The sequence below is a fragment of the Myotis yumanensis genome, unplaced genomic scaffold (genome assembly GCF_028538775.1).
Source record: "Myotis yumanensis isolate MYYU_CA2020_CCGP unplaced genomic scaffold, mMyoYum1.0.hap1 SCAF_17, whole genome shotgun sequence".
Classification (NCBI taxonomy): Eukaryota; Metazoa; Chordata; class Mammalia; order Chiroptera; family Vespertilionidae; genus Myotis; species Myotis yumanensis.
In genome coordinates this window covers 5,612,119-5,626,889 of record NW_027223768.1, presented here as the reverse complement: position 1 = coordinate 5,626,889, position 14,771 = coordinate 5,612,119, and the positions used below count along the sequence as shown (strand labels likewise).

Here is a 14,771-nt window from a genome sequence, read left to right as displayed (position 1 = left end):
ATGGCGCTGTCCAAGAGGGAGCTGGAGGAGCTAAAACCATGGGTAGGGGAGACGGTGAAGAGGGTACTAGGTTTCTCAGAGCCCACAGTGGTCGCAGCAGCGCTGAACTGTGTGGGGAAGGGCATGGACAAGGAGAAGGCAGCTGACCATCTGAAGCCTTTTCTTGATGATTCTACTCTCCGATTCGTGGACAAACTGTTTGAGGCTGTAGAGGAAGGCCGAAGCTCTAGACATTCCAAGTCTACCAGTGACAGGAGCAGAAAGCGAGAGCTGAAGGACGTGTTTGGTGATGACTCTGAGATCTCCAAGGAATCCTCAGGATGGAAGAAGCGACAGATACCCCGTGTTGAGGAGGTAGACGAGGAGCCGGAAGTGATGCCTGGGCCTCCTTCAGAGAGCCCGGGCATGCTGACCAAGCTCCAGGTCAAACAGATGATGGAGGCAGCAGCACCATAAATCGAGGAGAGGAAGAAACAACTGAGTTGCATGAGCCCCCCTACAGCTCAGCCAGAGACTCCTTCTTCCTCCCAACCAGAGCGACTTCCAATTGGCAGCACTATTCAGCCCTCCCAGGCCGCCACTTTCATGAATGATGCCATGGAGAAGGCAAGGAAAGCAGCTGAACTACAAGCCCGCATCCAAGCCTAGCTGGCACTGAAGCCAGGGCTCATTGGCAATGCCAATATGGTGGGCCTGGCCAATCTTCATGCCATGGGCATTGCTACCCCGAAGGTTGAATTAAAAGATCAAACTAAACCTACACCACTGATTCTCGATGAGCAAGGTCGCACTGTAGACGCAACAGGCAAGGAGATTGAGCTGACACGCTGAATGCCTACTCTGAAGGCCAATATTCGTGCGGTGAAGAGGGAACAATTCAAGCAACAGCTTAAAGAAAAGTCATCAGAAGACGTGGAATCCAATACCTTTTTTGTCCCCCGAGTTTCAGTTGCCCCTTCCCAGCGGCAGAGACGCACTTTTAAATTCCATGACAAGGGCAAGTTTGAGAAGATTGCCCAGCGGTTACGGACAAAGGCTCAACTGGAAAAGCTGCAGGCAGAGATCTCACAAGCAGCTCGAAAAACAGGCATCCATACTTCAACTAGGCTGGCTCTCATTGCTCCCAAGGAGGAGTTAAAGGAAGGAGATATTCCTGAAATTGAGTGGTGGGATTCTTATATCATCCCCCATGGCTTTGACCTTACAGAGCAAAATCCCAAGAGAGATGATTATTTTGGAATCACAAATCTTGTTGAACATCCAGCCCAGCTCAACCCTCCAGTCCACAGTGACACACCAGTGACTCTGGGAGTATATCTTACCAAGAAGGAACAGAAGAAACTTCGAAGGCAAACAAGGAGGGAAGCACAGAAGGAGCTACAAGAGAAAGTCAGGCTGGGCCTGATGCCTCCTCCGGAAACCAAAGTGAGAATTTCTAATCTCATGCGAGTATTAGGAACAGAAGCTGTTCAAGACCCCACGAAGGTAGAAGCCCATGTCAGAGCTCAGATGGCAAAAAGACAGAAGGCGCATGAAGAGGCCAACGCTGCCCGAAAACTTACAGCAGAACAGGGAAAGGTCAAGAAAATTAAAAAGCTTAAAGAAGACATTTCACAGGGGGTACACATATCTGTATATAGAGTTCGAAATTTGAGCAACCCAGCCAAGAAGTTCAAGATTGAGGCCAATGCTGGGCAACTGTACCTGACAGGGGTGGTGCTACTGCACAAGAATGTCAATGTGGTGGTAGTGGAAGGGGGCCCCAAGTCCCAGAAGAAATTTAAGCATCTTATGCTGCGTCGGATAAAGTGGGATGAACAGACATCTACCACAAAGGGAGAGGATGAGGAGGAATCCGATGAGGAAGCTGTGAAGAAAACCAACAAATGTGTACTAGCCTGGGAGGGTACAGCCAAAGACCGGAGCTTTGGGGACATGAAGTTCAAACAGTGCCCTACAGAGAACATGGCTCGGGAGCATTTCAGAAAGCATGGGGCTGAACACTACTGGGGCCTCGCGCTAAGCGAATCGGTGTTGGAGTCTACTGACTGAGGCTACTGCCAGCCCTTGCCTCCGCCCTCTCGCCTATGTCTCTTCAGGTTCTCCCTTATTCTACTTCCCCGCCCAGCCCACTTGTGTGTGTGATCTCAGAACGGTGCCACGCTGACACTGGGACGAAGGGAGAACACGTTGCTCTCTTCCCCTGTCAGCCTTGTGTGCATATGATTAAAGAGTCACTTTAAAAAAAAAATTCTGATGACCGGGACTCCAAGCGGGATTCCCTTGAGGAGGGGGAGCTGAGGGGGCAACCACATGGAGATCACCATCAGGAACTCGCCCTACTGGAGGGAGGACTCCATGGAGGACAGATGAGAGGACAATGATTCTTTGGCTATCAAACCACCCCAGCAAATGTCACGGAAAGTGAAAGCTCATCACAGGGAAGATGAGAAGAGAAAAGAGAAACATAGGCATCTAGTCATTCAGCAGAAGGGGGCAAGCACGCCAGAGTGAAGGGGAAGGAGAGAGAGCAGGAGCGCCGGAAGCAGCACCGAGAGGAGCAGGACTAAGCTCGCCGGGTGTAGGAGAAGTGGGAGATGGCGAGAGGGCATCCAGGAGAGAGAGGGGCCGCCTGGAGCAGCTGGAAAGGGAGCGGGAGTGGGAGTGCAGGCTGCCTGAGCAGCAGAAGGAGCAGTGGGAGCCTGTGGGTCAGACCCGGTCCTGCCTGAATGATGGGCTGCTGGGGCCCGGGCTGCGGTGACGTGGCCTCCAGTTGAACTGCTGGCCTCGTTTTCCACATTTTGTTTCTATTTTGTCTTGGCTTGTAAATTTGTAGAATTAAATCCTTTTTCCTTGTAGAAAAAAATAATAAATCCAGAACAAGAGATTAAATGAATGCGTGTGTGATTGAATTTCAAGCGAGCAGGCGCTGCTGTGTGGCCCCACGTGGGGACAGAGGGCCAAGCGGAAGCCATGGGAAGGGCGAGTCCCTAGGGTGCGGAGGGATGGAAATGCACCCACAGGACCACGTGTGTCGTTGTAAACGTCTGAGGACATGAGGATAGGTCTGTATTTTATCTTCTGCAGAATAACGTTTCCAAAGTTTGTTTCAAACGGGACGAGCCACAGAAGGTGGGCCTTTCGGACAGGACTCTGCTTTATCGGGGGGCTGTTGGGGCTACCCCACAAGGTGGGAACAACCAGGTCTGCTAAAGGAGGAGGATGACCATCGGCATTTACAGTAGGAGTTGGGATCCATCAGGACCCGCCCCTCCTCCTCTTCTCTGCTTCCAAGTCCTGAGTTACCAGGCGGCAGCCGGCAGGTGTCTCTGTGACTGTCATCAGTAAAGGTCTCTCCATGAAGCCGCAGGAGTTAGAAAGACAGCGGCTAACAACCTGAAAGTGCGGTCACCAGAGGGACGGAGACAAGAGCCAACCCAGAGATCGGCTGATGTCAATAAAAAGAAGAGTCTTCTTCCCCAACATCTCTTCTGAATCATCTCACCAAAGGAGGGCACCCCATCAGCTTAGCAAATAAATGCAAGACACTTCCTCTGCAAGTCTGCGCGCAGGCTGCTTCCTACTACATCACAGAGCTCATCTCCTTTTCCCTTTTTCCATTCCCCTTCCCTTAGCATCTTCTGTCGGATGAATTGGGGTTCATCCACATTATGCTTTTAGCCTGTCGTTTTCAAAATCCCGACCTGAATGTTCCCCACAGGGAGCAGGCAGTTCCGAAGCCGAGTCCTTAAGGCTCCTATAGAGCCCGCATTACCGGTGCCTAACTGTCCACCTTCAGATCTGTCCTTACAAGAGAAATAAGCGTCTGTTATTATTCAGCCATACTCACACCCAGCAGAACGTAATCCTCGCTAATTCACCTAAATTCACCTGTGCTGCCTCCCCTCCCCGTGGCTCAGGCACAGGCCTGCAGGCTCTGAATTCCTGAATTGCACACAAGGGTGCTGCACTTTGGTCTTAAAGGAGCAGGCCCTGGGAAGTGGTTTTCTGGTGCGGGTCAGGATTTCAGAGGCAGCAGTGGTGAGGCACTCGCACCCCATACCACGTGTCAGGGGAGGACCTCCGGTGGGTGTCTGTTCCCAACCAGCAGGTAGGCCCACCTCCTGGCTGCCCACCCTCCCTGGCCATGCCCCAGGCCCCCCAGGGATTCTGCTTTTCCTGTTTCAGCAACAAGGAAGTGATTTGCCCCTCCCCTGGGGTGTATCTGAGAATAAGATCTTATCTTGAATACCTTAGCCTCTATCCTACAGGCTTAAGCTGCTGGTTTAACTCCAAGGTCTCCTCTAACCTGGGGCTTAATTTTTATACCTTCTCTGGGTGTGGGAGGGACTGCAGCTGGCCACCTAAATGCATTCTTTTGAAACGTGGGTCTACCCCTGTGTCCAAGTAGAGCCACACGTGGGAACCTCACGAACAGACTGTGAACAACTGTGACCTATGCAACTCTGGCCTCACTTGCAAAGAGCACATTGTTTCCACGGGTTTTTCCTCTAGTTTTCTTCACAGGCTCATGACACAGCTTCCACCAGAGACGGGAAACACCCTGTGAGACATAGGAGCCACAAGAAGGAAGGAAGGGGCCTCGTCCCGTGTAACTTCAGGGACCAGGGCTGCCCAACAGCCTTTGTTGCCGGGGAGACTGTGAGACCTTAGTTCTTGTCTCTCTTTCTTTCTTTTTTTTTTTTTTTAATCCTCACCTGAGGATATTTTCCCCATTAATTTTTTTTAGAGAGAGTGGAAGGGAGGGGGAGAGACAGAAATATTGATATGAGAGAGAGACATCAATTGGTTGCCTTCTGCACCACCCAACTAGGGCCGGGGGTCAGGCCTGCAACCAATGTACAAGCCTTTGACAGGACTCAACCCCGGGACTCTTCAGCCCACGGGCCGACACTGAGCCAAACTGGCTGGGGCTGTTCTTGTCTTTTTTTTAAAAAATGTATATTTTTACTGATTTCAGAGAGGAAGGGAGAGGGAGAGAGAGATAGAAACATCGATGATGAGAGAGAAGAGAGAATCATTGATCGGCTGCCTCCTGCAGGCCTCCTATTGGGAATCAAGCCCGCAATCCGGGCATGTGCCCTCAACTGGAATCAAACCCCAGACCCTTCAGTCCGTAGGCCGACGCTCTATCTCTGACCCAAACCAGGTAGGGCTTTGTCTTTTTGAAGGAAAGATTTCAATCCAGAGACAGAGTGTGGGAAAGTAAGAATTTATACTTAGGACAGTGACAGAGGAAGGGCTTAGAAGAAGCAACAGGAGCTCCGAGGTGGGGCCGCTTTGGCTCACGGGAAAGTCAGAGAAAAGGGGGCCTTGGAGACAGGCTCAGGGGGGTTTCCCAGGACGAGCTGCTGCTGCCCACTGCTCCCCTGGTTGCAGGTCTCGTGGAGTCCCTTAGAGGTTAGGGGATACGTGCCTGTGGGGGACTAGCAGGGGCAAACTCCTCAGAGGGAGAGCATGTGCGCTGGGTCCTTCATCCTGTGCGTATTTATCTCTTTCCTGCAGGTGGGAACCTTAGGGGAGGCCCAGGGGAAGGTCTAAGAGAAGATTGAGCAGCTTCGCAGGTGTGCTCTTTCGGGGTCATGGTCTCCCGATTGGTCAGTGCAGGGCAGGGGTCATTAGTCAATGCAGCTGGGCCTGAGGCAGCCATTTACTTGGTTTTTTTGCTTTTCTGGGCCCGGAGCTGGAAAACAACTGAGGCCCAGATGTTACCGTTAGGGAGGAAAAAGTCAGGGTGTCCAAGCGATGAGCTAGGGGAGGAAAGGTCACCCCGGGGCTGTGAGTCTTGTTTTTCCAGTTTTGCCCCCTGCTAGGCGGGAAGGGGGGGGGGGGGGGCTTTCTGCCCCCGGCGAGGTCTGTGCCTGGAGAGTTTCTCTCCTTGCTCTGCTCCTGTCTGGCTCACCGCCCATAACACTCGGACTCTTGGCCGTGGAACCTGAAAGAACAAACTCCCTTTTCTAGAAACTGCTGTCTTGAGGCCTCCATCAGCTTTGCCTTTCTCTGCTACTACGATAGCAGCGGAGGAACCCTAGGCAGGGAGCTTGTCATTAACACAGGAGATCACAGACCCACGCGGGGGACACCAGTGCCCCCTTCTCAGTGTGGCTTGTGTCCCCATTCTAGAAAGGGACGTACACCCTCAACGACATCTGAGCACTGTCACCAGGCACCAAAGAACCCCAAGTCCTGAGATCTCTGCCGGGTCCAGCTACAATCAAATCACCTTTTAGTTGCCTCCGTTTCGGGGTAGACGTGAGCAGAGCAAGGACGATGGACCAGGCACAGGCCTCCAGGGGGAAAGCTCGGGTACCTAGCAATGGACTATTGCAGGTGGGACCTCTGGGGGCGACCTTTGCTCCCCAGCACAGCGCTGGCCCTGCGGTTTGGACCCCTGACCTTTCTTCCCTAGAGATAACCTCTAGGCCTGTTATATTTCAGCTCCAGCTCCAGAAAAGCAGTAAAATCAGACTAGTGACCCCAGGGCTGACCTCAGGACCAGCTGCATTGGATAATGACCCGCCTGCCAGGGCGTGGACCAATCCATGAATGGAGACTTAGACCCTGAAAGGACCCACCTGGAAAGCTGCGGAATATTCTATTGTGATCTTCCCCTGGGACCCCCCTAAAAACCTTAGGACAGGACCCAGCACCCTCTCCCAGGAGCACCCCAGGGCCTCTCCCCTCCCCCTCCCCTTCCTCCAGGCAAGTTACCTTTACTTTCCCCACTTCTAAGCCCCAAGGGCCCTTCCTTTGCCTCCGTAACTCGTTTCCTAGGCCCATTTCTTCTGAATTACTGCTTCCACCTCTGTGATTTTATAAACAAATGTTCTTTTGTAGTTTGAGTCTTGGTTCTGAGTGATTTCCTAGCCAGAACTCAAGTACCGAGGTTGCTGCACCCAGATCTGGTCTGACACCTCCCTCCCCACCCCCACCCCCACCCCACGGTCTAACACCTGGTGTCATGCCCGCAGCGCCAACTGTGTGAAGTCCATACATTCTGCTGTTTCTGCCCCGCACTTTAAAATGCTTAGCTTTTGTCATTTTGACCACAATGTTTAGCAAATAGTTTTCATTTGTGACCGTTTCCTTCGCTACCACATCTTCCCTCTTTTCTTTTTTTTAAGATTTAAAAATTGATTTTTAGAGAGGGCGGGAGAGGGAGAGAGTGAAACATAGATTTGCTGCCTCTTGCACGCCCCCGACTAAGGATAGAGCCTGCAACCTGGGCATGTGCCCTGACCAGGAACCCACCGGCAACCTCAGTGCATGGGAGGATGCTCAGTCAAGCCACGCCGGCCAGGGCTCTTCCCTCTTTGTTAAGGATTGAGTTCTTTTGTTCTTTTACATTTCAGAGCTAATATTTAGACTTTAGTATAGGTATTCCTTTTCATCTGCACTTCTAGATCAGGAGTCGGCAAGCAGACCATCTGTGTTGGAACCCGGGCCCACCCATTCACTTCTGTACCGGCGATGTCGGCTTTCACACTACAATGATGAGTAATTGACTGAGACCACAAGAGCCAGAAAGCCAAAAAGCCAAAAATATTTACTATCTAGGCCTCTCCAGAGAACATGTGCCAGCACCTGTTCTGGACCTACAACTGTTTTACTCGGATTTAACATTTTCATTATGTTAATAAATCTTTTATCTTTTAATCTGCTTATCTTTTATCGTAGTGTCACTCCAAATTTCCATTTCTTTCTCTTTTTCATCCTTACCCCTCCCTGCTTAAGTAAAGCTTAGCAAGCTTTTGGTTTAACTTTTATCTTATCCACTTCGTAAGCTTTCGTTAGCTTTGCTGAGCTTTTATCTGACCAGCTTTATCTTTTTAAGTTAATCATTGATTTCTTCATGACCTGGCACGTGATTCCCATGGCTCCCTTTTTATTTACGTAACTGCAAGAAGTACAGTTGCAGGCAGAGATCACCGGGACGGAAGCCCAACAAGACACTTCAGAGCTCCTCCGGTTGCGAGTTTGTTATGGGGTGGGGCCACAACATTAGTAACAAAGAAACAGAATTTCCGGAGGATGAGGCCCAGAAATCAGGATTTTAAAAAGATTCCCAGGTGATTCTAATGTGCAGCCAAGGTTGAGAACCACTGCGTTAGAAAGAGCTCAGGCGCCTTCTCCCAGGCCCGTGCATTTAAAGTCTTCTGTTCTTCCTTCTGTGCCTCTGGCGGCTGAGATGAACTATATCCAGAGCTCTCATCCCAAGAATGGTTATAGGGTTTGCCAGGGTCTTATTAGAGATCAAATCTCTAACTTTCGTTGAGTAAGTGTTCAGGCAGTGTGATCGATGTCAGAGGTAAAAAGTCCAATAAGACGTGGATCCTCAATGAATTTCCGATCGAGTCGGAGAGCAAGTGAAACGGCAATCACAATGCAGTGGGGTGCGTTTTATTGAGATATGTCGTAAGAGCACGGAGGAAAGGTATAGGGCAAGGAACACTTCTGGGAAAGGTGACAGAAGGTAGGCCACTCGGATCCCAGCGGACGGCTCAACCCCCTTCCCCACCCCAAGGGCCCCTGAACCATGACACTGAGTCCCGCAGGCTTACAGGAGGCACTCCACAAATGCAGACCCCAGGCTGAGGCACATGGAACATGAAGACAGAAATGAGTAAGAAACCTTACAATCCTACCTGTCATCACCCCACATATACATCCCTACAACCCAGCCACTGCGGACAACAGGGGGGAAATGGACACCCCCAAACACCAGCACAGTCAGTCCTGAGTCCAGTGGCCAGGAGGGAATGACAAGACAAGCAGGTACGACCAGGCTTTGCTGGGGCTCAGGCAGGCAGGGGGGGACCACGCGGTTGGGAGCAGACAAGGGCCAATGGGCATGTGGGGGGTGCGGGGGGAAGAAGCAGAAAGAATGCAGAACGCCCAGCTGCCCTGCAGGCCCCGGTGCTCCTCGCTCCCGCGTCCTGCACTTACGGGCACTACTTGTTGCCCCACATGGCAGCCTTGGAGTACACGGGTGTGGGGAGGAAGCGGCCGGTCTTCATGTAGGCGGCGATCTTCTTCAGGCCCTGGGGAGGGAGGGAAGAAGGCCAGACCTCAGGGTCTGCTGGGCTCACCCAGCCCCACTCCAGACGCTCCAAGTTCAGGATCCTGGCAAGGCTTCCTTGGCAGTTCTGCCAAGTTAACGCTTGCAATTTCCTGTAACCGTGTTTTCTTAGTCACAGTTACTCTACACTGTGCCAGGGGTCTTACAGGCATCAGAGATTGTGAAACAGGTTTACAGCCTCCACACAACTGCCTACAGGATAGGTTCTGCTCTCACCGTTTATCAGGAGGGAAACTGAGGCACACAGCGCTGAAGCCCCTGCCAAACACTCACACAGCTGTAGGGGGGCAGGGCTGGAAGGCAGCCTGGCTCTCCCTCCCACCCTGTGCTCTGCTGCTCTCCCTTCCTCCCTTCCTCCCGCCCACACAGGAGGCCTTGGCCCTCCCTGTCTGTACAGACTGTCTCCTTTCTCACAGGGAGGCTCCTGCTTCCCAGAGGCTGCCCAGGAGGGACCCCAGGCAGAACAACGGGCTCAGAATGTGCCTGAGCAGCTTGCAGAGCAGGCCAGGGCTCACCCATGACTCAGCAAAATGGGGGTGAAAGCTGATAGGAGGGTGTGGAGCAGCAGAGCCAGGCCCTACAAGTCCCCTCAAAGGAGAAAGTCCAGCTGCTTGGCCTGGTTCCTGAGCCCAATCTCACCGGGCCCCGACCTGCCTCATCCCTGTCCACCTGCAGCCAACCAGGCCCTGGACACACGGTGTGTGTGAGCACCATGTTCCCATGACAGAGCGTGTCCAGTAACTTCTACAGGATTCGAAGGGCCTGGAACTGCCTGTAACCAAGGCCTGGCCCCCACAGGCGGCGGCTGCAGCCCACAGCTGTACCCCATCCCTCCCAGCCAGTCAGTCCGCCGGCTCTTGCATAATATCCAAGGCTGATGGTCCTGGACCCGAACCAGAGTCAAAACACACAAAGGATAAAGAAATAAAAAATAAGTGCCAGCTGGTGGGTGACAGAAGGACCCGTGAGCACTTTCTGGATGGGGAGACCCTGAGAGACTGAAAGGAAGGAGTGAGGGGCACGAAGGCCCTGTGGGTGCCCCACGCCGCCTCCTGGGAGGCGATGGGAACTGGCTGACAAAGGAGACCTCTTGATGGGGAGGGAAAAGGGAAACAGACTGTGAGCTGAAAAGTCTGGGCCTAAGGATGCCTCAAGCTCCCACATCTGTGATAAAGCCGACCCTGTTCATCTGTGAGTTGGCTAAGGTAACGGATGATGAGCTGAGAGGTGAAGTTCAGGCCGTGCACCCCCACCACCCACGTGGGACCGCAGGACCACACAGCGGGGACTCCTGCACCCAGGAGGGGGAAGAGGAACGTCCGTGAATACGACTGAAAGTCAATGTACCACCTCATCTCCGAGACAATGTCCTGGGTCATTGGAAAGAAGGAAAAGGAGACAGTTAGGGAAGGGAAGGGTCCACAGAAGATGTGAGGATGAAATCTGTCTGCCTGGCTGGTGAGCTTAGTGGTTAGAGCGTCGGCCCACATCCCGAAGGGTCTCAGATTCCATTCCCATCAAGGGCATGTACCTGGGTTGCAGGTTTGATCCCCAGCCCCGGTCAGGGTGCAACCAATCAATGTGCCTCTCTCACATGATGTTTCTCTCTCTCTCTCTCTCTCCCTCCCTCCCTCCCACCCTCTCTAAAATTCAATGGAAAAACTATCCTAGGGTGAGGGTTAACAACAAAAACCTGCTTCTGCAGGGGCCCCCACATGTGTACTCAGATCCCAGCACCAACAGCCCGGAGGTCTCAGCACTGCCCAGAGGGCACCCCAGGCTGCAGAGCTGTCTGGAGACAGGGAGGAAACACTGTCTTTGGTACTTCATGTCATCCCCACCGCATCCCAGCTCTACTCATTTCCTACATACACACTCTGGAAAGTTCTGCTTCCTCCACAAAGTCCGGAGCTGCGACATGCAGGCTGGAGGAGGGCCTGAGCTCGCCTTCCCGGCACAGGAAAGGGGGGCCTCTGCCTGCTGCCCATGGAAGCCCCCGCCGACTAGGGGCCCCCCGCACCAGTGCCGGGGCTGTGACCCAGCGGACTGGCTCTGTGACCTTGAGCAAACGACCCACCCTTTCAGTTCCATTTCCTAACATGGACGTGAAAAATGTTTCCATGTAGGAATGTCTGAAAGATTACATTTCACCAACTGTTAGCATCACGCTAAGCACAGATCCTGGCATTAAGCTAGTCCTCCGTGAATGCCGGTTAAGCCTCATTTGAGCTCCAGGACGAAAGAAGCGTCAGGGAAACGAAGGAGACAAAACACACAAAACAGTAGGAGGATCAGTGGGTTCACCTCAAAGCGACCCAAGAAGTCCTTCAGGTTCGGGAACGCGTCCAGGCACTTGGGCTCAAACATGCGCAGCACGCCCAGCAGGTCATAGGCCAGGAAGTCCACGTAGGTGAGCTGCGGGCAGGCACAGGGTGAATGGGCACCAAACTCTGAAGCAGGGAGCATGTCCACTCCCCCACCCCAAAGCCTTCCCCGTACCTTGTCCCCTGCAAACCAAGACTTCTTCCCCAGGAACTCTGAGAAGAGCTTCAGCTTTTCAGGGAGCACCTTCAAAAACTCGGGTTTCTGCTTCTCCTGAGGCACAAAATGGCAGTCACCACCCGAGCCAGGGACTCCCTGGGCAGAGGGCAGGCCTCCCAGGGCTGTGCCCCAGCTGCCATGGTGGGCAGCCATGTCCTCAGCTGCACCTGAGTCAATGCCCAGGTTATAATTTAATCCAACCTGTGGTCATTGCACTCCTCCTGGGTACCACCTCCTGCTGGGACAGGCAGCTGGGAAGCACAGAGAGATACCAGCCTGTGCCTGACCCTGTCTCCACTCTTCTCCGCACCCTGCCTGGGCCAGACCCAGGCGCTGGGGAACCTGCAGAGCCTGGACCCAGACGGCAGGCAGATTGAAAGAAGCAAAGAGCTAAAATGGCCCAGGGGCGGGAACCACATGTTCCAACTGGTGCCCCAGCCCTTTGGCTCTGTGGATAGAGGGTCCACCTGGGGACTGAAGGGTCCTGGCTTCGATTCCAGTCAAGAGCACGTACCTCGGTTGTAGGCTGCCGGCCCTGGTCAGGGCATGCGGGAGGCAACCAATGGATGGGCCGCTCTCACATCTGTGTTTCTCTCTGTCTCTCCCTCTCCCTCTCCCTTCCACTCTCTCTAAAAATCAATGGGAAAATATCCTCAGGTGAGGATAAAGAAATAAATAAAAATAATAAGTGCCAGCTGATGGGTGACAGAAGGACCCGTGAGCACTTTCTGGACAGATGGGGAGAACCTGAGAGACTGAAAGGAAGGAGTGAGGGGCACGCAGGCCCTGTGGGTGCCCACGCCGCCTCCTGGGAAAGTGTGCTGATGCCCAAAGGTGTCAAGGAGGCGGGGCTAAGGAGCTGCACACACCGGTAGGAACTAAACCTCGACCGCGGGAGTCTGCACTCTGTGCGAAGATTGAGGGGAACTGAGTCAGAGATTTCATTTGAGGACTAGGGGTCCTGAGGGCCACTCTGCTGACAGGACAGGGACCAGCGTGGAGGACCAGAAGCTCCAAGGAGTTCAATGGCAAACAGGACATGCACGGAGGGGACGCCAAAGTCCAGCCTCCGACCAACACCTACGCAGCCCTGCCCTCCGGGAGGGAGCTCACATAGTCAGGGCTGTAGCAGGTCCTGATGTGGAACATCCGGAGGTCCATCACCTCGTTCTCCAACATGTCCACGCGGATCTTCTCCTCTTCCGTCTCCCCGCCTGTCGACACAACAGGGGCTCCGCCTCAGCCTCCCACCCCACCAGCCCAGGGCCAGGGCCACCCGTCCCCCAGCACCCACCACAGCCCCACTCACAGAGGTTGTGCTTGCGCGCAAGGTAGCGAAGGATGGCGTTGCTCTGGGTGAGCCTGTGAGCCCCGTCAATCAGGTAGGGCAGCTGCGGGGGGACAGAGGCAGGTTAGGAGGCCATGGGCCACCCTGAAGCCCCTCCCTGCATGGGGGGGGGGGGGGGGCAGAGATGAAACCTGGGCCCAGTGTCTGTCACATGAAGGAATGAGCTGCACACAGAGCATCGTGGGGAAGCAGCGACAAGAACCAGGGAGCTGGGGCGCTGAGCAGAGGCCCTGGGTCCCAAAGCCTCTGTCTAAGCCGGGAAAGGAGCCTCAGAGTAGAGGCAGGTTCCCCACAACCACTGCCCCTCACTCCCTGCACCTACATTGGGGAAGTCCAGGCCCAGCTTGAACTTCTCACTCAGCCACTGGCTTCTGTCATAGTCGGGAGCTGTGGTGGAGAAGACGAGTGAAGGGACCACCCCCAGCCCAGCCCTCTCTCCCCGGGGCCCACCAGAGAGTCAGGGGCCCGGCCCCTGAGCAGGGGAGTCTGGAAGGTGAGCACGGAGTCTCTCTCCAGGGTTTGGGAGAAAGAACGCAGAGCAGTCCCAGGCACCCCACGGACCAGGCTTCCATGAGTGCGGGCAAACCCAGGGGGCCATCACGGTTACTGACACAGGGGCCCAGCCGGCCTCCTCATGCCCTGCCTGAGGCCAAGGTCCACCCTCAGAGGGTGAAGGAAGAGGCAGGGCCTGCTCCGGCCAGTGGAGGGCGGCAGAGGGAAGCCACAGGTGGCCGGGCACGGGTTCTCGGGACCAAATCAGCAGGAGTTGGGCCGAAGTCGGAACGCGACGGGGATGCCATTACCTTCCCCCTTCAACGTGTACTTCTTCTCCTCGTATTTGGAGTCTGTGTACTCCAGGAGCAGGCGGATGGCGTGAGCCAGCTGGAGGGTCGGAGGGACGGAGGTCAGAGACCCAGGGCCCGACTCGCTCTGCCCCAACTCCAACCCCCATCCTCTCCCCCCAACACACAGACACCCGGGCCCGCGCCCACCCGGGGACAGGCGGCGGGAGGGGGCTGGGCACCAGGCGGTCCTGGGGACCTTCAGATAGAACGGCCCCGGCGGCTCCGCACCTCCCCGCCCGCCCCCGGCTCCACATCACCCCCCACCCCCGCGGGGGACCCCTCGCTCACCCCTCGGACGTCCCAGTAACCCAGAGTCATGGCCATGGTGCTGGTTCTCGCGCTCTGAGCGGAGGGGCCCTTTGGAAGCGGGACTCGCGTATTAAGCTCAGGCCGGGAGGAGGGGCGGGGCGGGGCCTGCCGTGCACACAGCCCCCTGGTTTCCGTCCCTGGTCCCCGCCCCCAGCCCCGCCCACACCCCACCCCACCCCAACCCGGAGACGCAGTGAGACAGCACGTGCCCGCCACCCAGCCGTGGAAGTTGGGGGACACAGCCTGGGCGCCAGGACGCGGAAGGGCTCCGCGCCCGCGTTCAGACCTCGGCCGGCGGGGCCGAGGGAGTGGGCAGTGCGCTTGGGAGACAAGTCTGAATCACAAAAACACAAGGGTCCTCCCCCTTCTCCCCCCCGCACCCCTGTCCCGCTCCAGGCACCGCGCACCCCCCCGCCCTCCCCCTGGGCTGCAGCGCCTCCAGGGCCTCGGAAACCCGGCCGCCCTGCAGACCTCCCTCTCGGGGTGGGAACACCCAGGGCAAGGACAGGGGAGGAGATGGGGCCTCCGTGTTCCCCATCTTGCACTTGGAAGGACCCAGCTCTTAAGTCTTGTGTCTAAGAGATAAGAATCCAATGAAGCCCAGCTGGTGTGGCTCAGTGGTTGAGCA

At 55.1% G+C, this 14,771-nt stretch overlaps 1 protein-coding gene and 1 pseudogene across 2 annotated transcripts; one reads left to right on the top strand and one right to left on the bottom strand.

The window, feature by feature from the left end:
* On the top strand, positions 1-2,090 carry LOC138995537 (U4/U6 small nuclear ribonucleoprotein Prp3 pseudogene; annotated as a pseudogene).
* Positions 2,091-8,405: 6,315 nt separating this feature from the next.
* LOC138995507 (glutathione S-transferase Mu 1-like) lies at positions 8,406-14,231 on the bottom strand. Of its 2 annotated transcripts, XM_070396000.1 has the most exons (9): positions 14,123-14,231; positions 13,793-13,871; positions 13,312-13,376; positions 12,951-13,032; positions 12,755-12,855; positions 11,600-11,695; positions 11,405-11,515; positions 8,968-9,062; positions 8,406-8,612 (listed from the first exon to the last, which is right to left on the bottom strand). In XM_070396000.1, exons 1-8 carry the CDS (start codon positions 14,156-14,158, stop codon positions 8,973-8,975), a joined length of 660 nt encoding a protein of 219 aa, XP_070252101.1. In that variant the 5' UTR covers positions 14,159-14,231; the 3' UTR covers positions 8,406-8,612; positions 8,968-8,972. The 2 variants fall into 2 exon arrangements, with proteins under 2 accessions (XP_070252101.1, XP_070252100.1); XM_070395999.1 differs by having other exon boundaries at positions 8,406-9,062.
* Between the last annotated feature and the right edge of the window lie 540 nt (positions 14,232-14,771).

Coding starts and splice junctions, on each gene's coding strand:
- LOC138995507 (XM_070395999.1), bottom strand. CDS start 14,158: ATGGCCATGACTCTGGGTTACTGGGACGTCCGAGGG. Junction 13,377..13,792: donor GTACACGTTGAAGGGGGAAG/GTAATGGCATCC, acceptor TCTCCACCACAG/CTCCCGACTATGACAGAAGC. Junction 11,696..12,754: donor CCTGCTACAGCCCTGACTAT/GTGAGCTCCCTC, acceptor TTTGTGCCTCAG/GAGAAGCAGAAACCCGAGTT.